Source organism: Acinonyx jubatus, chromosome B3 (genome assembly GCF_027475565.1).
Source record: "Acinonyx jubatus isolate Ajub_Pintada_27869175 chromosome B3, VMU_Ajub_asm_v1.0, whole genome shotgun sequence".
Taxonomy (NCBI): domain Eukaryota; kingdom Metazoa; phylum Chordata; class Mammalia; order Carnivora; family Felidae; genus Acinonyx; species Acinonyx jubatus.
Window position 1 is genome coordinate 116,207,439 of NC_069386.1, and position 23,140 is coordinate 116,230,578.

General features: G+C 37.7%; 1 protein-coding gene across 16 annotated transcripts in view; it reads right to left on the bottom strand.

The window, feature by feature from the left end:
* NUMB (NUMB endocytic adaptor protein) overlaps positions 1–23,140 on the bottom strand; it is a 195,738-nt gene that overhangs the window by 12,853 nt on the left and 159,745 nt on the right. For all 16 annotated transcript variants that reach the window (XM_053224675.1, XM_015071681.3, XM_027066099.2 and 13 more), the window contains 2 exons: positions 8,866–8,940; positions 6,415–6,555 (listed from right to left, as the gene is read on the bottom strand). In XM_053224675.1, the coding sequence (XP_053080650.1) occupies positions 6,415–6,555; positions 8,866–8,940 (216 nt within the window). The remainder of the gene's footprint in view (positions 1–6,414; positions 6,556–8,865; positions 8,941–23,140) is intronic.

A 23,140-nucleotide genomic window follows, 5' to 3' on the forward strand; every position in this document is an offset into this window, starting at 1 on the left:
CTCGTTTTCTGGCAGATTTTTGATTACTAATTTGATTTCTTTACTGGTTATGGGTCTGTTCAAATTTTCTATTTCCTCCTGTTTCGGTTTTGGTAGTGTATATGTTTCTAGGAATTTGTCCATTTCTTCCAGATTGCCCATTTTATTGACATATAATTGTTCATAATATTCTCTTATTATTGTTTTTATTTCTGCTGTATTGGTTGTGATCTCTCCTCTTCCATTCTTGATTTTATTTATTTGGGCCCTTTCCTTTTTGATCAAACTGGCTGGCGATTTATCAATTTTATTAATTCTTTCAAAGAACCAGCTTCTGGTTTCATTGATCTGTTCTACTGTTTTTTTGGTTTCGATAGCATTAATTTCTGCTCTAATCTTTATTACTTCCTGTCTTCTGCTGGTTTGGGGTTTTATTTGCTGTTCTTTTTCCAGCTCTTTAAGGTATAAGGTCAGGTTGTGTATCTGAGACCTTTCTTCCTTCTTTAGGAAGGCCTGGATTGCTATATACTTTCCTTTTATGACCACCTTTGCTGCATCCCAGAGATTTGGGGCTGTGGTGTTATCATTTTCATTGGCTTCCATGTACTTTTTTTTTTTTTTAATTTTTTCAATGTTTTTATTTTTTGAGAGGCAGAGAGAAACAGAGTATGAGCAGGGGAGGGGTAGAGAGAGAGGGAGACACAGATTCCAAAGCAGGCTTCAGGCTCTGAGCTGTCAGCACAGAGCCCGATGCAGGGCTCGAACCCATGAGCATGAGATCATGACCTGAGTCAAAGTTGGACACTCAACCGACTGAGCCACCCAGGTGCCTCCCATGTACTCTTTAACTTCCCATGTACTTTCTTTAACTTCTTGGTTAGTCCATTCATTCCTTTAGTTCTTTAGTTCTTTAGTCTCCAAGTATTTGTTTCCTTTCTAAATTTTTTCTTGTGGTTGATTTTGAGTTTCATAGCGCTGTGGTCTGAAAATATGCATGGTATGATCTCGATCTTTTTGTACTTGTTGAGGGCTGATTTGTGTCCCAGTATGTGGTCGATTCTGGAGAACATTCCATGTGCACTGGAGAAGAATATATATTCCGCTGCTTTAGGATGAAATGTTCTGAATGTATCTGTTAAGTCCATCTGGTCTAGTGTGTCATTCAAAGCCATTGTTTCCTTGTTGATTTTCTGATTAGATAATCTGTCCATTGCTGTAAGTGGGATGTTGAAGTCCCCTACTATAAAGGTATTATTTTCAATGAGTTTGTTTGTGATTGATTTATATATCTGGGTGCTCCCACATTTGCAGCATAAATGTTTACAACTGTTTGGTTTTCTTGGTAGACAGACTCCTGAATTATGATATAATGCCCTTCTTCATCTCTTGTTAGTCTTTATTTTAAAGTCTAGATTGTCTGATATAAATATGGCTACTCCAGCTTTCTTTTGTTGACCATTAGCATGATAGATGGTTCTCCATCTCCTTATTTTCAATCTGAAGGTGTCCTTAGGTCTAAAGTGGGTCTCTTGTAAACAGCATATAGTTGGATCTTGTTTTCTTATTCATTCTGTTACCCTTTGTCTTTTGATTGGAGCATTTAGTCCATTGATGTTTAGAGTAAGTACTGAAAGATATGAATTTATTGCCATTATGTTGCTTGTGGAGTTTGAGTTTCTGGTGGTGTTCTCTGGTCCTTTCTAGTCTTTGTTGCTTTGGGTATGTATGTATGTATGTATGTATGCATGCATTTATTTATTTATTTCATCTTTGCTCTCCTCAGAGAGTTCCCCCTTAAAATTTCTTGCAAGACTGGTTTAGTGGTCACAAACTCCTTTAATTTTTGTTTGTCTGGGAAACTTTTAATCTCTCCTATTTTGAATAACAGCCTTGCTGGATAAAGAATTCTTGGCTGCATATTTTTCTGATTCAGCACATTGAATATATTGTGCCAATCCTTTCTGGCCTGCCAAGTTTCTGTGGATAGGTCTGCTGCAAACCTGTTCTGTCTTCCTTTGTAGGTTAAAGACTTTTTCCCCCCTGCTGCTTTCATGATTCTTTCCTGGCCCGAGTATTTTGTGAATTTGACTATGATATGCTTTGTTGACAGTCGTTTTTTGTTGAATCTAATGGGAGTCCTCTGTGCTTCCTAGATTTTTATGTCTGTGTCTTTCCCACGTTAGGAAAGTTTTCTGCTATGATTTGCTCACATAACCCTTTTACCCTTTTTCTCTCTTTTCATCTTCTGGGACCCCTATGATTCTGATGTTGTTCCTTTTTAATGAGTCACTGATTTCTCTAATTCTTAAGTCATGCTCTTTTGCCTTAGTCTCCCTCTTTTTTTCTGTTTCATTATTCTCCAGAAGTTTGTCCTCTATATCGCTGATTCTCTGCTCTACCTCATCCATCCTTGCTGCCATGGCATCCATTTGAGATTGCAGCTCAGTTATATCATTTTTTATTTCATCGTGACTAGCTTTTCTTTCTTTTACCTCCACAGAAAGGGATTCTAATCTATTTTCGACTCCACCTAGTCTCCTTATTACCATGATTCTAAATTCTGGTTCAGACATCTTGCTTGTATCTGTGTTGGTTAAGTCCCTGGCTGTCGTTTCTTCCTGCTCTTTCTTTTGGGGTGAATTCCTGCTGAGTTCTGTGGTTCAGGTTGTGCAGATTGTTGTGTTAATCCTCAATCAGTTTTCTAGGTCTGCAGGATGGTTTAGTGTTGATCTGGCTGTATTTCATGGACACAAGACGCAAAAAATACTTTCATGCTATTCTGCCATCTTCAAATAAGTCTGTTTTTACACAAGGCAAAATGTTGGCAAGTCCAGCTTAAAATTATATTTTATTTTTGAAGTTTATTTATTTATTTTGAGAGAGAGGGAGAGAGATCACACAAGCAGGTGAGGGGCAGTGAGAAGGAGAGACAGAATCCCAATCAGGCTCCGTGTTGTCAGCACAGAGCCTAATGTGGGGCTTGAACTCATGAACCGTGAGATCATGATGTGAGCCGAGATCAAGAGTCAGATGATTAACTGAATGAGCCACCTAGACGCCTCTAAAATTATATTTTAATATATTAATATGGCAAATTAAATGAATAAATTACCTTAGGTAATGCTAATGATACTTTACTGTAGTGGGCACTGGGTAAAGTGACCATGAGTAACCTGTACTTTTGTGACCAGCCACTGAGACCTTCCCAGTCAGGTTCTCTTTGTTACTCATATTAGCTTTAGAGACACTGCTCAAGGTTTGAGGCCCTAAGTCTTGACACAAATCTTACATTTGCCAATTAAGGGAAGAGTGGTAATATGTACCAGCATTTCTAAGAAACTACTGGAAAGGCAGGCAAGTTTCAGGAGCTTAAATAGACTGTCAACATATCTAGGACAAAATGTGCAAACCAAGAACAAAAGGTACAAACCTAAGACTTTGGATAACTAATACAACTCCAGCAACGACAAGGGAATTATGAAAAGGAAAGCTTAGCTTTCTCAGTCTCCTCTGTCCAAATGCCACACTCCCCTCCCCAACACCCTACCCCATTCTAGACCCTCACTGCTTTGATGCTGTCCCCCTTTCCTATCTTCTAGCTCTCTCACAACTCTCCCTCTCAACCACACACAGGCAAAAATTAAAGTAGGTTTTCACCCACACTGTACACTTAAAAAGGAATTAGATAAAACTGATTTGTCTGTGTGAGAAGAGAGCTTATATAAACTTAACATTATTTTAAAGAAATGCTGGATTACCTAAATTTAATAAACTCAATGGATTATTTTCAACAGGGTTATCTGTATTTTAAAGCATATCCCTAATTGTGAAATAACAAAGTTAGAGATGATATAGTAACTTTTGGCGTCACTAATAGTAAGAAGAGATATTTGACAACAGAGAGCCCTTTGTGGAGTTTTCAAAATCACACCATGTAGATAGCTGTAGCTGCTCCTACATATGGTTCAAGTAATTTCCCTGAATTTTATATGCCAATATCAGATATCATAAGGAGGAGTAATGTCGGAAATGCCTTTTGTCCCTAAAATATCACACAAATGTAAACTGTAATATTTCACATAATTGCTTATTGCTTATTAAAAGAATGAGTTACTTTTTATGAGTCCACATGAGTTTCCATCTACCTTCTTAGGAGGATGATACAAGGGTAGGGCACTGAAGCATGAAATAGGAAAGAGAACCGGAGTTTTAGAACCTGTCTGCTTTTGAACACAGTTCTATTACAAGGACAGAGCTATTGTCCAAAGAAGTTTAATATTGCTCCTAGGCCTAGGGCAGAAGTTCTTGAAGACAGACCCTCCCCAAGGCCCATCTGAGACCCACTGAGTGAAAAACTCTTGAAGGTGGGGCCTAACAAACTGTTTTTATCAAGCCCTCCAGGTGATTCTGATACAGAAGAACCATTGGCCAAGGAGATTCAAACAGCCTGAAATGAAATACCAGGATTTGACAATAAAACAGGTTTTAAATTAATATAAGGAAACTCTTGAACTCTTGATTTTGTGAGTATAGTGATAGCAAAATGCACTGCTTTATGGCTTAAGATCTGAGAGACAAAGGAAGAAAGTGTAGTTTATTTACTTCAACTCATTAACACGCTGTGTCAAACCAAGGAGGTACAGCTTTGACAATATTAGCCACGGTTTTCAGAGCAGTTAGCATGTGTCAGACTCTATACTAAGAGTGCTTATATCAATTATCTACTTTAATCTTTAAATTAGATTCTACTTAAATCTACTTTAATCACAATTGTTATCTTCATTTTATAGAAGTGGAAACTAAGACTTAAAGAATGTCAAGTAACTTTCCCTAAATCCCATAGTTGTAAGTACCAGAACAAGGCCTGAAACCCAGATCTGAGTCAGAGCCTGGACTCTTAACAGTTTATAGCGCTGTCTCCAACAGCTTTGAAAAAACATTTTGGTGAATTTTAGAGTACAGCCACCACTTCCCTTTTAGATTAAACACTGGCAAGATTTTATTGAGTTGTAGCCTTCAGGAATGACTATACTGCCTTATTCTGTCTGGCCTTACAAAAAACTCAGTAAAATGGGATGGGTAGGTGGCTCAGTCGGTTAAGCGTCTGACTTTGGCTCAGGTCATGATCTTGTGGTTTATGGGTTCTGCCTTGCGTCAGGCTCTGTGTGGACAGCTCAGAGCCCAGAGCCTGCTTGGGATTCTGTGTCTCCCTCTCTCTCTGCCCTCCCCTGCTTGTACTTGGTCTCTCTCTCTCTCAAAAATAAATAAACATTAAAAAATTTTTTTTAAACTCAGTAATTACAGGGGTGTTTAGGTGGCTCAGTCAGTTGAGCATCTGACTCTTGATATTGGCTCAGGTCATGATTCCAGGGTCATGGGATTGAGCCCTGCATCAGGCTCAGTGCTGAGTGTGGAGCCTGCTTAAGATTCTCTCTCTCTCCCTCTGCTCCTCTGCGCCACTCATGCTCTTTCTCTCTCAAGTAAAAAAATATATAAAACTCAGTAATTACAATTACACATTCAATGCTCTACTGTAGTTAATATCATCATCATCTAAGAGACTTGTCTTTTAAGTCAGAATTTTGGGTAATTTACATGAAGGATAATAGGTTAATTATTCTCCATTTTTAAACAAAACCAAAAATTTCTACTATGCAACAATTTCTGGCATGCCAGAAATTCAATGTACCATAATTTAGTTTTTTTTTTTCTTTAAATTAATCTCTACCCCCCAATGTGGGGTCTGAATTCATGACCCCGAGATCAAGAATCACACGCTCCACTGACTGAGCCAGCTAGGTGCCCCAGTATTTTTATTTCTTAATTAATTGAAAATATACTCCAACACAGCTCTTTCATTTATAGTAGAATTTCTTTGCAAATAAATTTATAAGCGCCTTTCAATGTCAGTATCTATACCCAGATGTATTAGCAAATAAATACATGTAAGAATCTTGAACACAGTTCTAATAATGAAAAGTTTCAAGTAAAGTTTAGCAGCAACCATCACCAGAGCACTTTTACTTTCCTTTAATGACCTTGGATCTCAGCTAATTATGGAGCTCTGTGGGCTCAGGGTCACACCAAGAGTGTGAACTACTTGAATAAAAGGAGTAAAAGCAGGCTAGTTTGACACTTCCAAGTGCTGTAACAGCAGGTACATGTTAGAAATGTAGTGGAGGGGCACCGGGGTGGCTCAGTTGGTTAAGTGTCTGACTTCAGCTCAGGTCATGATCTCACTGCTCATGGGTTCGAGCCCTGCATCTTGGGATCTCTGTCTCCCTCTCTCTCCGCCCCTCCCCGCACTCATGCTTGTGCACACACTCGCTCTCTCACTCTCAAAATAAATAAATAAAACATTTGAAAAAAAAATGCAGTGGAAATTGCTTGGCCAACTGAGGCTAGTCATGATGAAATCCACACTGTTGGACTCACTGTGTCCTTGACAGCCATGAAGCAATGACAGATCCAGCGCCGAGTGGTGCCATCACGACATATGTAAGAGAAGGCTCTATCAAAGTTCCTATCCGGAGCACAGAAAGAAACTTTTTCTATTGTCTGGTCAACTATGAGGTCCTAGAAAAAGGGAAGCACAAAGGAACAGAGGACTTATCAAGTTATTCAAGCTTCTCAGAATAAACACAGGATGTTCACTTCACAATAGAGTCTCCACAACAAATGAATTGAGACTATGAAATAGCTAGATCTGAGGCCAGCAGCCTGAATACTAAGAATTTGACTTAGGAGAAATCCCAAGAAGCACTCTGCCCAGATGCCTCTCTCACTTCATCTTCTGTTCTAAAACATATGCTTGCTGCTTTTAGTTTTATCATGGTATAGTCCATGCTAAATTTGATAATATATGTAAATCACTATATCTCATTTGATTCCCATATAACTTATATTAACTTAGTGATCATTTAATTTTAACTATGACTTTTTTATATACTTGCTGAATGGCACTGTATACACACAGTATAAACATTACACAGAATGTTTTTTAAAATCTTGAGGCTCTGAGATTCTTCTATGTGATATTCCCAGTCTAGAATCCCTAGATGCTGAGGTGGGGCTGTAAGAGCTAAAACATAAAATCAAACAAAATAGTTTTTATAAAGCATCACCATAATGGCTCATTATGATTTTACTTTGCATAACGTGCTTACTATGAATTTCCTCTTTAGCAAAATGATTCTTCTTTTGGATTGTCTGTCATTTTTCTTATTGATATGTAGGAGTTCTTTATATATTCTAAATATGAGCCCTTTATAGACTATATGCACTGCAAAATTTCTTTTCCATTCCTGATGAGTCCAAGGGTGAAAAGCCACCAATTACTATTATCACTAAAGGTGGAAAAAGAACCAATTTAATACCAGTGCTACAAGTAGCCAGCAGGGGGCAAATCACTTTCTAACTGGTATAAAACAATTAAAAACATAGCCTCCATGTATAACACATTTCATCCAAAACATTAAAAAAAATACATAAGTTCTTAACAATAAGTTTAAATGATCATTGTTTTCAATAATAATGTACATTTAAGAGTACCACTTCTTGGGACGCCTGGGTGGCCCAGTCGGTTAAGTGTCCTACTTTGGCTCACATATTCCTTTTATGGCAAGCATATAAGAGCAGGGCAGAGGACTACAAAACAAATTTTAAGAGGGCAGTACATTTAAGCTTTTAAAGCTTTAAAAGATGTGTAGAGGGGCGCCTGGGTGGCGCAGTCAGTTGAGTGTCCAACTTCGGCTCGGGTCATCATCTCGCAGTTCGTGAGTCTGAGCCCCGAGCTGGGCTCTGTGCTGACAGCTCAGAGCCTAGAGCCTGCTTGCAATTCTGTGTCTCCCTCTCTCTGCCCCTCCCCCGCTTATACTCTGTCTCTCAAAAATAAACATACATTAAAAAAAGGGTACCACTTCTCTTGAAATTAAAAAAAAAAAGCCTTAGATGGAAGGTCAAAAGAACTCATGCAGCTGTATTAAGTCACTTAAAATGTATCAGACAAGTTACCCATCAAAATTGCTCTTTACCTGCAGACTCCCCCCCCCCAACCCTTCAATAATACATGATTTTTTTTAGAAAAATTGCCTTCATGTTAAAATTTCTCCAGGCTTTAGGTCTCTTAGGAAATTTTAATTAATGATTAAATGTGCTTATATAACACTTTTATGGTCTGTAAGGTCAGAGTCTATGTCTCTCTCTTTTCTTAATATAATTTATCATCAAAGTGGTTTCCATACAACACCCAGAGCTCATCCCAACAACTGCCCTCCTCAATGCGCATGACCCACCTGCCCCTCTCTATGTCTTTATTCTTTATGCATGTAGGATCATTTTCTTTCAAATGATAAATGCCACTTATGATTTGAGATATTATGTAGATTCTAAGTAAATGTTAACCAAATAAGCCATTTACTAGTCCTTAAGATTTCACTTAAATTGGGTGTTTGGTTAAATGGCAGGTTAATCATTTCAAATATCACTTTCTAAGAATATAGTTCCCTTTATTAAGGAACAAGAAGAAACTTCAGGTGTGGTCTTTTTTTTTTTTAATTTGGTAAAAGGTCCATCATCTTTTACACCAAATCTGTGGGGCTAAACATTTTCTTAAAATGTGTAAGAACGAAATCTTAACATTAAGTTCAAATGCTTACTACATAAACATGCTGTCATGTAGAGCAAAATACTGAGAGAATTGTATTTTTTATAAGGTAAATGAGTAACTAATTTCGTTTCCTGAACACTAGTATCTCAGAAGACTGTACTTTGGACAAAGTGGAAGGATAGAGTGAGTGCAGCAGCTTAATGGCATTATATCTGATCATTAGGGATAAAATTTAAACAACATGAGCAGTAACACATTAAAGCATATAAAATGTTTACCTTAGTTTTTTCATCCACAACTCTGAGTCCATCTGCTGATACCCACAGGACTGCCTTAACTGCTTTCTTTCCAGTCTTTTAAGAGAAACCAAAAAGGAAGGGGGGAGACACACAGATATATAATATTAAAAAAAAAAAGTCATCTTCAATAGAAAACACTGACTTCTGCCTTCCAAAAGTCACAAGTACAGATGGAGTCCGAGTTCAGGAGGGGTGCCCAAAGCCAGATACTCAAACCAAACTGCAGAAACATTCAGGAAAAAAACAAGCCAAAGCCATTATTGTAGAAACACAAGGCAAAACAATAAGATAAAATTAAGTAAGGGGGAAGGGACAGGTGGACTCAAAACCATGATATCACATTCCATAAAGGGCAAAGAATTCATAAGTAGATTCTTCACCCCTTTAAAAAATCAACCAAGAAAACCAAGAGTCAGGTAAATATTAATACATAAGGAGTTACACCACAAGTATCTTCTACAAATGTATTTACAGTAAAAAGCAATATACATAGGTCTAAATTGAGATGCTGACCTATCCTCTGACTCCAATGTGTACAGCAGAACCCTTGGTCATCTGAAATTTTCATGTTAAATACCCAAGAAGTCTTCATTATTTCTATAATAATCTTTAAAGACCATTATTTCTTCTCTCAGGATTAACACAGAAGTGGTTTAGTTTTTAATTTGACATTAAATGCATGGAGACATTTTGGGGACATAGGAGGATTTAAAAAATTAAAAAAAAATACTATTATTATTACATGAATTCTTTTTACTGGCTGAGAAAAGACTTCTTTTGGCACACAAGAATCATGTGAGAACAAGCTGATGTAGGATTTCTCTTGTGATGGAATGAAAATGAGACAGTGGGACTTTGTAATAGTAATTTAACAGCTTCCTGTCTTTTCAAATGCTCCAAGGATACAAGCAAAATAAAACAAACGCAAAATAAACGCTGAGAATAGGTGTTAGAACATCATTAAAAAGTATAAATTAAAAGGAAACTGGTAGTAAAAAGTTGCAGCAGCGTCCAGAAGGGACAGAAGAGGATAAAGAAATGTCTACCATTCTCCTCTGTATGTGTCCAAGCCCAGAGCTCCTCCATATGGAAGGCATGGCCTTATTTAAATGAACTGTGTGCTTTACTCTGGGCTCATCATCTCCACTATCACCACACATCTGATAAGAGCCTAGCACATGCCAGGCAGCAGAAACACTTAAAAGTTTACAGCCCACTGAAAGGTGATGATTAAACAAAAGATAAATAATATAGTAGGAAGTGTTATAGTAGAGCTGAAAAATGTATAATGATGTCAGCAAGGAGGCATGGTCAAATGTATTTGTGGAATCAAGGAAGGTTATTCAAAGGAGAAGATCAAACTAGGTTCTGAAATAATTTCTCTAGATGCACAAGGTAGGGGTAAGGAGTCAGGGAAGTGACAGAGGTTGTGGACATGGCAGGCAAAAGAAACAGCAGCACAGGATATGGAAGCAAACAACATGGCAAGTCTGTGCTCTTTAAAAGCTTGAAAGTGGGATGGGTAAGCGAGGAGCAGTGGAAGATAAAGCATAGGAAAGGCCTAGCCATGGAGAGCCTTGTACACTTACTTAAGAATTCTATCTTAATTACATAGGCAATTAGGAGCTACTGACTGAATTTTTAAATGCATTTAAAAAATATCACTGTGGCAGCAGTATAGATGGGTTGGAAAGAGACTGAAAAGGAGGCTGAAAGACTACAACATGATTCCAGATGGCAGAAAATGAGGGTTAAGCTCTTTTCATTGAGATTGGGATACAGATGAGAAAGTTTTAAATGGAAAATATAAGAGAGAAATAGGAAGATCCCTCTCAGGTTCCTGACTTGGGTAATTAGGTAAAGACGGTACCACAAACTAAGAGAAAAGAAGGGATGCAAAAACAAGTTTGAGAGGGGAAGAACAGGATTTCAGTTTTAGACAAGCAAAGTTTGGGATGCCTATGCAATATCCAGGTAGAGATAAACAACAGGTTATTGGATATTTAGGTCTGAATCTCAGTAGAGAATTCTAAGATGGAATTTTAGTTTGGGAAATATCAATCATGGGAGTAAAAAGAGGGCCAAGACCTGGAGAGAATATCAATAATTAAATAATTGGGAGAAAATGAGTCTCTGAAGCATCAGAAAAAGAATGGCCAAAGGGACACAAGAATGGAGAGACTAGGGTTATTGAAACTAAGTGAGAAGGGTTTCAAGAAACAGTAGGCGGTCCAAAATGTCAAGTGTTGCAAAGTGATTAAGCAAGAAAAGATGTGAAAAGTGTCCACTGGATTTAGCAATGAAGAAGATGTGGTAGAGTGATAGAGTTGTAAAGGTTAATTTTGTGTGTCAAATTGGCTATGCTATGATCACACAGTTTTTTGGTCAAACAGTAGTCTAGATGTTGCTTTGAAGATATTTTGTAGATGTGATTAATATTTACAAGCAACTGACTTTGGATAAAGGAGATTACCCTTGATAATATGGGTAGGACTCATCTAATCAGTTGAATACCTTAAGGGTTAAAAACAGGCTTCCCTGAGAAGAGATTTTGCCTCAAGTCTCTAATACAGAAATTCTGCCTGAGCATCTAGCCTGCTGGCTGGCCCTATACATTTCAGACTTGCCTGCCCCAATTCTTAAGCCCCTCCCTCTCTCTATATGTATAGATATAGATATCTAAATATATACATATACATATATGTGTATATACATGCACACAGAAAGAGAAAACAGACAGTGGTTCTGTTTTTCTGGAGGTCTTGACTAATACAGAAGTGGAAGTCAGACTAGGTTGGGTTGAGAAGTAAATGAAAGGCAAGAAGAATCTGTAAATATTAAATACTCTCTTCAAAAAACCTTTCCTAAGCTTTTGCACAGCAAAGGAAACCATGCACAAAATGAAAAGGCAACCTACTGAATGGGAGAAGATATTTACAAATTATATATCCAATAAGGGGTTAATATTCAAAATACTCAACACCAAAAAACCCTAAATAATCTGATTAAAAATGAGCAGAGGACCTGAATGGGCACTTTTCCAAAGAAGACATACAGATAGCCAACAGATGCATACACAGATGTGCAACATCACTATAGTAGCAAGGAAATACAAATCAAAACTACAATGAGATATCACTTCAGACCTGTCAGAATGGCTAGAATAAAAAAGACAAAAAGTAACAAGTGCTGGCGAGGATGTGGAGAAAAGGAAACCCTCATGTACTGTTGCGGGAATGTAAACTGATGCAGCCATTGAAAAAATTAAATAGAAATACCATATGATCCAGTAATTCCACTACTGGGTATTTACCCAAAGAAAATGAAAACACTAATTTGTAAAGATATATGCACCCATGTATTTATTGCAGCATTATTTACATCAGCCAAGATATGGAAGCAATCCCAGCGTCCATCGATAGATGAATGGATAAAGAAGGGTAAAGCACACACACAATGGAATATAAAAAAGAACGAGATCCTATCATTTGTGACAACATGGATGGACCTAGAGGGTATTATGCTAAGTGAAATAAGTCAGATAGAGAAAGACAAATATCATATGATTTCACTTGTAGGTAGAATCTAAAAAACAAACAAAACCCCCCAGCAGAAACAGATCCATAAATACAGAGAACACACCGATGAGAGAGGGGAAGGGGGGAGGAATGGACTAAATAGGTCAATGGGAGTGGGATATACAGGCTTCCAGTTATGGAATGAATCAGTCATAATGACAAATATAGTCAATGGTACTGTAATAGCATTGTAGTGACAGATGGAAGCTACACTTGTGGTGAGCATAGCATAATGTATAGACTTGTTGCACCTCTATGTTGTACACCTGAAACTAATGTAACATTGTGTGTCCACTATACTTCAATAAAACACAATTTAAAAGTTGACAAAAAAGATAAAAAATAGGTGCTGGGATCCAGTATCCACATAGTAGCAGGTGCCTTTACAGAAGAGGTCTGAGTGGGGCTCGGACAGTCACCCTAAGCTTTTGCACCATGGATTTGCTCCATGAGGGCAGGGATTTTTTCCATCTTTATTATTTACTGTTGTAACCTCAGAGCTTAGAACAATGCCTGACACAGTACAGGAGTTTAAGAAATATCTGCTGGGAATGCCTGGGTGGCTCAGCTGGTTAAGTGTCCAACTTTGGCTTAGGTCGTGATCTCACGGTTTGATGGTTTGAGCCCCACATTGGCTCTGTGCTGGCAGCTCAGAGCCTGGAGCCTGCTTTGGATTCTATGTCTCCCCCTCTCTCTGCCCCACTCCTGCTCACACTCTGTCTCTCTCAAAAATAAACATTAGGAAAAAAAAAAAAAAGAAATATCTGCTGAAGGAATAAAGTTGCTAAATATCTACTAAAGGGAATAAGGGAAAGTTGATCAGTAACACAGAAGACTGACAAATGACAGTGAAAATCCTGTGTAAGAAATTTAAATTTGCAGCTTTATCAGTCCACTGATTGTTCAACTGTAGTCTGCAGTGTTCAACATCTGAGTCAACAGATAGGACTACTTCCAGGTTGGGAGACTGAAAGCAGAAAAAAAATCAAATGTCATTATTTAAGTAATCTCTACACCTAACGTGGGGCTCAGACTCATGATCCCGAGAACAAGAGTTGCATGTTCCTCTGACTGAGCCAGCCAGGTGCCCCTCAAAGGTCATTTTAGAATGGGATTGTTCCTCATTTAGTCTCCTTACCATATGTAGCAAAATATAACATTTTCTTGGCCCAATTACACTGTTATGAAAACATCTCTGCTTTTTGAGGTATGCCTATATAATAAATTTTATGGTATTGTACTAATATATCACTGAGGCACTGTATTTATCATATTCCATGGCCTTTGATCTTCTAAATAGGGGAAGAAAACATAGTATGAGTTCTTCTTGTATTTGTTCCCATATTTGGGTGCCGATTCTTGGATACATATAGTTACTTCAATCAGATGTTGAGATATTAACACTCAAAGACACCTGTAGCTGAATTTAAGTCCAGACTTCATCATACATATTCTATGGTAGCAATGCTCCTGTAGTATTTGTGCATTTTATAGTCTTCCATTCTGATAATATAAACTAAGATCGCCAAGCACTTTTCAGAAAATGATAAAAGTCATAGAAGATCAAAGTTTTTGCTTTTATGTGCCCGAAAAATGTCTATTCAAGCCAATATCCTAGGAGGGAAGGTCAAAGTTAGCTAACCGAAAGACTGAAATACAAAGATAACCCAGAGCAAGTATGAAATACAGAATTTAGGTACATCTTAGTGATGCAAACACCCCTTAAAAAAAGACTACATAATACTTCATTACCATTGTTCCAAAACTATTTTTTAAATAATTTCAAAGTTATAGGTAGTTCACATTGATTAGTCACTTATGAAAAACATGTTACAACAAAAAGAAAATTGCTTATTCTTCAAGGAAAGAAGATGCGTTTAATAACATGGACGGAACTTAAGTAACTTCATATTTAAACTGGTAAAATCTGAGAAGATCACACTAACCTATGAGTGAAACATGACAAATGTCAAGTATAACTGAGCTAGAAACCATGCAACTCTCTGTAAGTCCAACTTAGAATTTTAAAATTAACATCTGCCATAAGCACTTTTTTATATAGGTAGACATAAGCCAATACAGAAATTAAACAGACTCTGATATTAAGAGAAAATGATAGCAGTTAGTGGATCTATTATAAATTATTGAATTAAGAAACTTGTACTGCAAGTAAGAGAAATGCACAGGTAATGTTCAAATGAAAATATAAGCGAAGAAACAAAATGACTGCAAAACTGACACAGAAATAGTAACTTTAGCTAAGTATACTAAAAGATCACTTTCCCCTAAATATAAAAGCTACTCACAATAAAAGGCAATTGAAATAACTAATTACAACAAAGAACTGTTATCTACCTACCTATCTCCAAAGACTGTTCGCTTGTTTTTAAAAAGTAGATATCACTTAAAGAAAGAAAAAGGATGATGATCACATATTGGTGATAGTCTTGGTAGGCATATCCTCATGGTTGCTCTTTAATTTTACATATTGGTATTATCTAGGGAAGTACTTCAGACTTCCAGTTGGAGAAATACGTTTTTAAACTGTTTAAATCAGAGATTGGCAAACTTTCTGTGAGGGACAAGATGTCAAATATTTAAAGCTTTGCAGGTTATAGAGTCTATGTCACAACTAATTAACTCTGCTACTGTAGTGGAAAAGCAGCCACAGACAATATGTAAACAAATGGGCATAGCTTTGTTCCCGTAAAGCTTTATTTATAAAAACAGTGGGCCATAGTTTGCCAACCTCTGATGTAAATCATCATAATCCCTGAAAAGTAACCACTAATTAAATCTTTTTGGAAAGACAATATTGAAATATTAGACTCATTTGGAATTATATCTCTGAATTATCCTTATTCTTTTTCTTCCCTTTCTTTCCCTTCTCCCTTCCCTTCCCTTTTCTTTCTTTTCTTTCCTTTTTCCTTCCCTATCTTTCCCTTCTCCTTTCCCTCTTTCTTTTACAAATGTGCTTATATGCTATCTATTGTTTCAAAATGCAACTCAGATCTCAGTGCTGCCCAACTCCAAAGTTCTGATTCCCAAGATCACCAATGAGATAAGAACGTGCAATTAATCAACATAAATAGAAGTGATATTTGCAGGCAAGACAATTCTGCTAGATGTATGATAGTAGATAAGAGCAAAAAGGTTAAGCAGCTGTTCTAATGTTTAAGCCAAAGCAAATAAATGCTGTAAAGACACACAGGAAGCATAATTTGGCATAAATGAAATGTTAAGAAGCAACTGCAGCAAACAGACCACTTTGGGCAGGAAAGGCAGAGCAAGTCACTCTTTCTGAGCAATAGTAATTTGCCACTCTATTGTGCAACGTTCTTTCTTTACAAACCAAAATGATCTTCGAGTGTACCCAACATGTAAAGAATCACTGGTCAGTCTTTCTGTCACACCTACACACAGAGATAACCCAGTCATTACAGAGTAATGACATGCTAACAGGCAACTATAACACGGTATGCCTTGTAATAAATGAGTAAGAAGCTTTTGTTTCACAGAAAAATGGGCTTCATTTTTTTTTTAAATCTGAGAAAGACCTTAAAATGATATTTGAATTTACGAACAGAACTGTATAAGGAACAAATTTTGTCTTATAATTCCAAGATACAGTGAATATTCCCTAAAGGACAAAATGGCAAAGGGAAAGAAACACAACTTTCACCAGTATTTGAGGCTGGCATTATCTCTAATGGCTGTTTCACTAACACTACAGTAACCCTTTAATCTGGGACATTAAGTTACACTATATTTCCTGCATTATAAGTGAGAGGAGCCTTTAAAGGTAGCAAACAGCATGAAGGTTGAAACAAACAGCAAAGAAAGATTTCTGGAGGCAGTTCAGCTCTTCCAGTTTGCTAAGTCACTTTTAATTGTCAGAAGGGGGGAACCTAGGGATTATTCTAATACTATGAAGATTCCATAGGTATCTCAAATTCAACCTGTCTAAAACCAAATTCATCATGCCCCTTCTCACAATGAACAATTCCCTGATGCTTGGTCAACCATACCCAAAGCTTGGGGCATCTGTTTCCTTCTGCATCTCCCTAGCTTGAATGAATGAGTGAGTAGGAGAGCATGTTTCTCTCTCATCCCAGTGGTCCTGTGAATGCTGTTCCTTCTGTCAAAAATGCCTTTCTCCTCTTCGTTTAACTGGAAGTCATTGTTTTACATCTCAGCCTTAGGTGTCACCTCCTCTTAGAAGCCTTCATCACACTCTCACATTCAATCTTCCTCTCTGCTCTAGTAATACCTGTTTCTGTCACATGATTTGGTAACCATTTCTTTACCTGATTCCTTCCACTACAGGTTGAACTTGAAAGCAGTGCATTTGTCATTCATTCATTTATTCAGTCACTAATTCAAATATTTTGGAGCAGGTCCTATGGGTCACATACTATTTTAGGCATTAAAGATTCAGCAGTGAACAAAATAAGTGAAGATTTCAGTCTTAAGAGAGCTTATGTTTTAGCGAAGAAAAGACAAACAAATAAATAAACTGTATGGTATGGCAAATGGTGATAAGCCCTATCAGAGAAAAATAAAGCAAAGAGGAAGAACACAAAGTATGTGTATATAGAGGAAGGTGATATTTGGAATTTAAAATGAGGTTCTCAGTGAATGCCTCACTGAGAATGGGGCTTTTGAAGAAGGAATGGAAAGAGATGAAGTGAGCCATGCATATATCTGGATGATGTGTATTCCAGAATAGAGGTTACAGCAAGTGCAAAGGTCCTGAAGCGGAAGCATAGCTAGTGGGTTCAAGGAATATCCAAGAAGCTAGGGTGGATGGAACTGAGGGAGAGTAGAAGATAGGAGAAGGGACAGTGGGAATTCATGTACTATGGCCTAGAAGGCCTAAAAGACTCTGGCTTTTATTCTGAATAGGGCAAAAAGCTACTGGAGGATCTGGGGCAGTGGAACAACACAATGAGCCCTCTGTCTTAAAAAGATCACTCAGGCTGATATCTTGCGAACAGATGGTAAGGGGAACAACAATGAAAGCAGAAGTAGAACACCACTGCAATGACTCAGGTGAGAGGAGAAGATGGCTTGGATCAGGGCAGCAGTGCAGAGGTAATGAGACAGAAACTGTTGATGGAATAGATATAGGGTACAACAGAAAGAGAGGAGTAAAGATTAGATCCAGGATTTTTAGCCAGAGCACAGGTACAGAGTTGTTGTATAGTGAGATGGGGAAGATTAGGGGAAAGTAGTTTGGGAGGAAAAGATTAGGAATTAGGTCTGTGACACGGGAGTATGAAATGCCTCATATAAAGTGTTTGATGATGATGATGATGATGATGATGATAACAATACCTAACAGTTGCCCACTATCGCAGGCTGTTTTGTGCACTTTGCTAATATTTACTTATTTAATTTTCACAATGATCACATGAGGTTGGTATTATTATTATTATTTTTTTATAGAGGGGAAACTGAGATACAGAATAGTTAAGAACCTTTCCCAAGGTCACAAAGCTAGTAAGTGGCTGAGCCAAGATTAAATGCAAGAACCTGACTCTTCAGAGTCTGTGCTCTAGCCCCTATGCTATATTGCTTCTATGATGAAAACACCACTATGAAGTCAAGAGGCAATGTCAAGATAGAAATTTCAGTCATTGGCACAGAGATGGTATTTAAATCTATGACACTGGATGAGATCATCAAGGGAGAGGTGTAGGTAGAGAAGAGTCCACAGACTGGGAAGTAGGCAGCAATATGAGGGAAAACCAAGAGCAGGATCCCTGAACTCCAGATGAACTGTGTTTTATAGCAGGGGAGGAATGGACTATGAGAGATCTGCTGATAGGTCAGGTAAGGGGGTAGGTAGGACCTTTAGAATAATGATACAGAAAAAAACTTGACAAGAACAGCTTTGGTGGAGTGGTGAAGGTAAAAAGACTGATTAAATAGGTTTAACAGAGGAAGGGAGAGCAGAAACTGAAGGCACCAAGAAGAAACATTTTTTAAATAAAGACGATTTGTTTTGATCCACTATAAGAAAGAAAAACTGATATGGAAAAGAGTGTGGGGAGCATTGCTGGAGTAATAAAGAACTGGAATAATAAGAATCTAGTGGAGGAGATGGTCTCGGCTAGGAGCTCATACAGTTCATCTCCTGAATGGGAGGGAAAACAGAGCATATGGGCATGGATGTAGGTAGGTGAGTAGATGCGGTGCCAGCGCATGCTAGAGTTTTCTTCTGATTGATTCTATTTTTTCAGTGACATAAGAAGCAAGGTCATCAGCTGAAAGAGAACAGAGTAAGAAATTCTGGAGGCTTAAGGAAAAAAGAAGTGTCAAATAGTTACCTAAAAATGAGAAAGTAAGAGCTAAAAAAAAAAAAAAAAAAAAAAAAGATTGTCTTGCTCATCTTTATATCTAGATAGCCTAGATAGCCTAGCATACTCCCTAGTATGTTTTACACAGTGTGATTTGAGCTCAAGAACCACTGTGTTTTCATGAATACAAATTAAAAAAGATGACTCCAAAAGTTGATGAATTTGTTTGTAATCTAGAAGAGGTCAGTGTTTGACATATTAGTTGATCATGTTATAGGAAATAATGAAACCAAGGATAATTGGAAATCTTCTGATAACTCTTGAGATTGTCTTTTTTTTTCCTTCAGAAATTTGTTACAATGGACTTCAAAAAGGGAAAAAAAACCCAAATCATAAAAGGTGCATCTAATAAAATACAAAAGAAGGTAAAATTTACATAAGGGCATGGGAATTTAAAAAACAGGAAGACAAGGAAAGAGGCAGCAGATATTCCCTCTCTCTTAAAGAAAAGGATCCAGAATGAAGGTAAGCAGTAAGTATGATTTGTTACAGAGGAGAAAATCTGGGAAATCTAAAACAGAATGTAGATGTTGAGTACACTGACTTGAAGAGTAGTCATAAATACCACAAAATGTTTTCTCTCAACAATTAGGACTGAAAGTAATATAACCACATATTACTCTTCAACCATGCATTCTCTAAAAGACAACCATTTCTAATTATGCCATTTAACAACTGAAAAAGCAAAAGAACATGAAAAAAATATATTTGGCAGGACATTAACAGGATCTGCTAAGAACAGATATAGTATTTTTGGTGATTTTTACACAGTTAGAAGTGCCCTCCCCTTTCCGAATTCAAAGTGACATAATAGCCCAAGGAGGAGTTCATAAACTCAAATATCTATGGGGAGGAGTTCATAAACTCAAATATCTACGGGGTTAAAAGCAGATAACAAATGAGTGAAGCAGGCTGAGTGCAAGGACATTAGGGAGTTGCAGGGATTATGGCAAATAGGCAACCAAAGGGTACACTGGCTACTCAACTCAAGCCACTGCTGCCACATAGAAAGCATTGTTTTACGAGATCTTCCAATTCTTAAGATATTCTAAGTTTCATGTGAAAACTCTCATGTTTGACATTTTGGCAACTAATTCAAATTTATAAACTGTGCAAGGCATACAATGCATGTTTGCGGGAAACATTCAGGCCCTTGTGCTATCTAGCGTACTTCTGAGAGAACATCAATATGGAGTAGGTGAAAAACTCTGCACCAAGTTTCAGAAAACCTTGGTTTCAGGGTAGGCACTGCTCTTTACTACTAACTGGGTGACTTCTTTGAGCTTGGTTGTAAAATGTAGTTTCATGAACTATCCTAATTCACTGAGTGGTTGTGAACAGTAAATAAGAAATTAGGTCAAAGCATATCACAAACTATAAAGCTCTATATGAATATAAGCAAATCGCTTTGAGATAATGGAAAATATATACTGGTCTCTGCCCCTGGTTCTGGGCACAAAGCTACTGCAACCCTTGTAACTTCCTAATTTCCCAAGTGATAAGAGCACTGTGAGCATCTCTTGTTCTGATATTTGGTCTGTGACTCCATCCCTGACACAGAACTCCTAAAACCCTTGTAAATTCCTAAGAGATAAGGACACTGATAAGGAGCATCTTTTGTTCGATGAGGCAACTTTGGGTAGGCTCCTAGATAAGGGCTGATCAGCAGAAAGAACGAGCCATGATGAGAAGCTTGTTCAGCCTCACCTCAGATCCATCCTCCAGGGAAGGAAAGGGGTTAGAAATCATTAATAATTGATCACGCCTATGTGAGGAAGCCTCCATAAAACCCCAATAGTACAAGGTTCAGACAGCGTCCAGGTTGGCAAACGCATCGTACTAGGAGAGTGACACACTCCATCTCCACAGGGACAGAAGCTCCCGGAACCCTCCCAGACCTCACACTGTGTAGCTCTTCTTCTGTTTCTTTTATCGTATCTTTTAATAAACTAGTAAACATAATTAAGTATATCCCTAAATTCTATGAGCTGTTCTAGCAAATTAAACCAGAGGAGGGAATTGTGGGAACCTCCAGTTTTTAGCCAAACTGGACAGAAGTTGTAGGTAACATTGGGACTTACTACTTGTGACTGGCATTGGAAGTAGGGTAGGGGAAGTCTTGTGGGACTGAGCCCTTAAGGTGTGGGATCAGACACTATCTCCAGGTAGACAGTGTTAGAACTGAGCTAAAGTGTGGAATAACCAGCTGAAGTTGCAAAAAATTGGTTGGTATGGGAGAAAAAAAAATCTCTACATATTTGGGGACCAGAAATGAATATTTTATGTGAGTAGTAAAGGAAATTCATAGAAGAGAGACTCACAGGAGGTAGACTGACTGGAATTTTTCTAATACAATAGCCTAAGAACATTTCATATCTCTATTCAATCAGTTCCTCATAAAATGGGAATATAGTTTACCTAGCTCAGAGGGTTCCTCAAATATATTAAAATTATAAAATCCTTTTCAATCAAATGTTAAGTGCCATGTCATCACTTGGGTTAATCAAGTATTTATTGGGTATGGCCAAATACACTAATGAAGCTGTATGCAGTACATCCTAAAAAGTTGAGTACATTCATGGCTCTCCTAACAATGGTGAGCAATTTAATGTAGCTAGTTTGGAAAATGGTTCTCGGGGTTTTTTTCCTTCTTTCTAAAGACGTGTGTAAGCTTGGGGCGCCTTGGTGGTTCAGTTGGTTAAGCGTCTGACTTCGGCTCAGGTAATGACCTCGAGTCCCACACTGGACTCTCTGCTGTCCGCACAGAGCCTGCTTCAGACCCTCTGTCTACCTCTCTGCCCCTCTCCCACACGTGCCTGTGTTCTTTCTCAAAAAAACAAAACAAAAAGACCCAAGAGGCATATAAGCTTACAATGAGCTAATAATACAGTAACAGACTCAGGTTTATCTGTTCCCTATTGCAAAAGCTTGTGGAGACACTGCTTCCATTAACTGGTGATGCAGGAATAGGGAAGTGACCCATTGGTCAGGTTCAGGAAACAACTTAGGAAAAAGAGGAAGCAATCCTCCTGGCGATGATCTATAAATCCCGATTCAGGGCTAATAATCCTTTCATCTACCTACTTTTATGCAAATGTGCTTGGTGGACACCCCTCTTCCTAACTGTTGTTTGCTTTATCTTCGACCACTAAACCATACATGACATGAAGGCTAAGAAAGTGTCAAAATTTATGAGAAACTGTACTGGATTAAAAACTCAATAGTTAAAAATATTGTAGTAGCATTGTATGGTTACAGAAGATAACTACCTTTATCATAGTGTTTCAAAATGTAATTAACTATAAAATCACTATACACCTGAAACTAACATGCTATATATGTGAACTATACTTTAATTAAAAAAAAAAAAACAAAAAAACAACGCCCCCCCCCAAAAAACCTACCAGGATGCCTGGGTGGCTCAGTCGGTTAGGTGTCCGACTTCAGCTCAGGTCATGATCTCACACTTTGTGGGTTCAGGCCCTGCGTCGGGCTCTGTGCTGACAGCTCAGAGCCTGGAGCCTGCATACAATTCTGTGTCTCCCTCTCTCTCTGCCCTTCCCTTGCTCATACTGTGTCTCTCTATCTCTCTCAAAGGTAAATAAGCAATAAAAAACAAAAACAAAAACAACCCCCCAAAACAAAAAACCTACCTATCATATACCGTTCGATGAGATTCTTCATTTTCAGCTTTCATTAAGTCACAATTGACCTGGCAAACTTGACAAACCAAGTCTCTTCTGCCAGGCAATTTCTTGTAGATTAGTGTGCAAGTGGGTTGAGTAATGGCAATTTGAAAGATTTAAAAGGCTCCAAATTAAAGTTTTTCATTTAAAAGCACATTTCTGCTGAGATTATGGGTAATGCTTCTTCCCCGTTGGTTTTTATAAATTTTTAAATGACTTACTATAACATAAAAAATTATACATTAGAATAAAATTGTCCTGCCATAAAAAGAATTCTCCCTTCAATAACAAAAGAATTCTGACAGTCACAATGGTTCACAGATGCTAGTAGGAGATTGTTTAGTATCTTTTTTTCCTTTTTAAAAAAGTTTTTATTTAAATTCCAGTTAGTTAACATATAGTATAATATTAGCTTCCCAGATGTACAATTTAGTGATTCCACACTTCTATACAACACCTACTGCCCATCTGCTGAGCGTCTTTTAAGGAAATTCTGTGAGAGTAAAACTCACTAGTATGATTTAAATATCTCCAAATAAGGGGCTCCTGTGTGGCTCAGTCAGTTAAGCATCCAACTCTTGGTTTCAGCTCAGGTCATGATCTCATGATTTGTGAGATCAAGACCCGA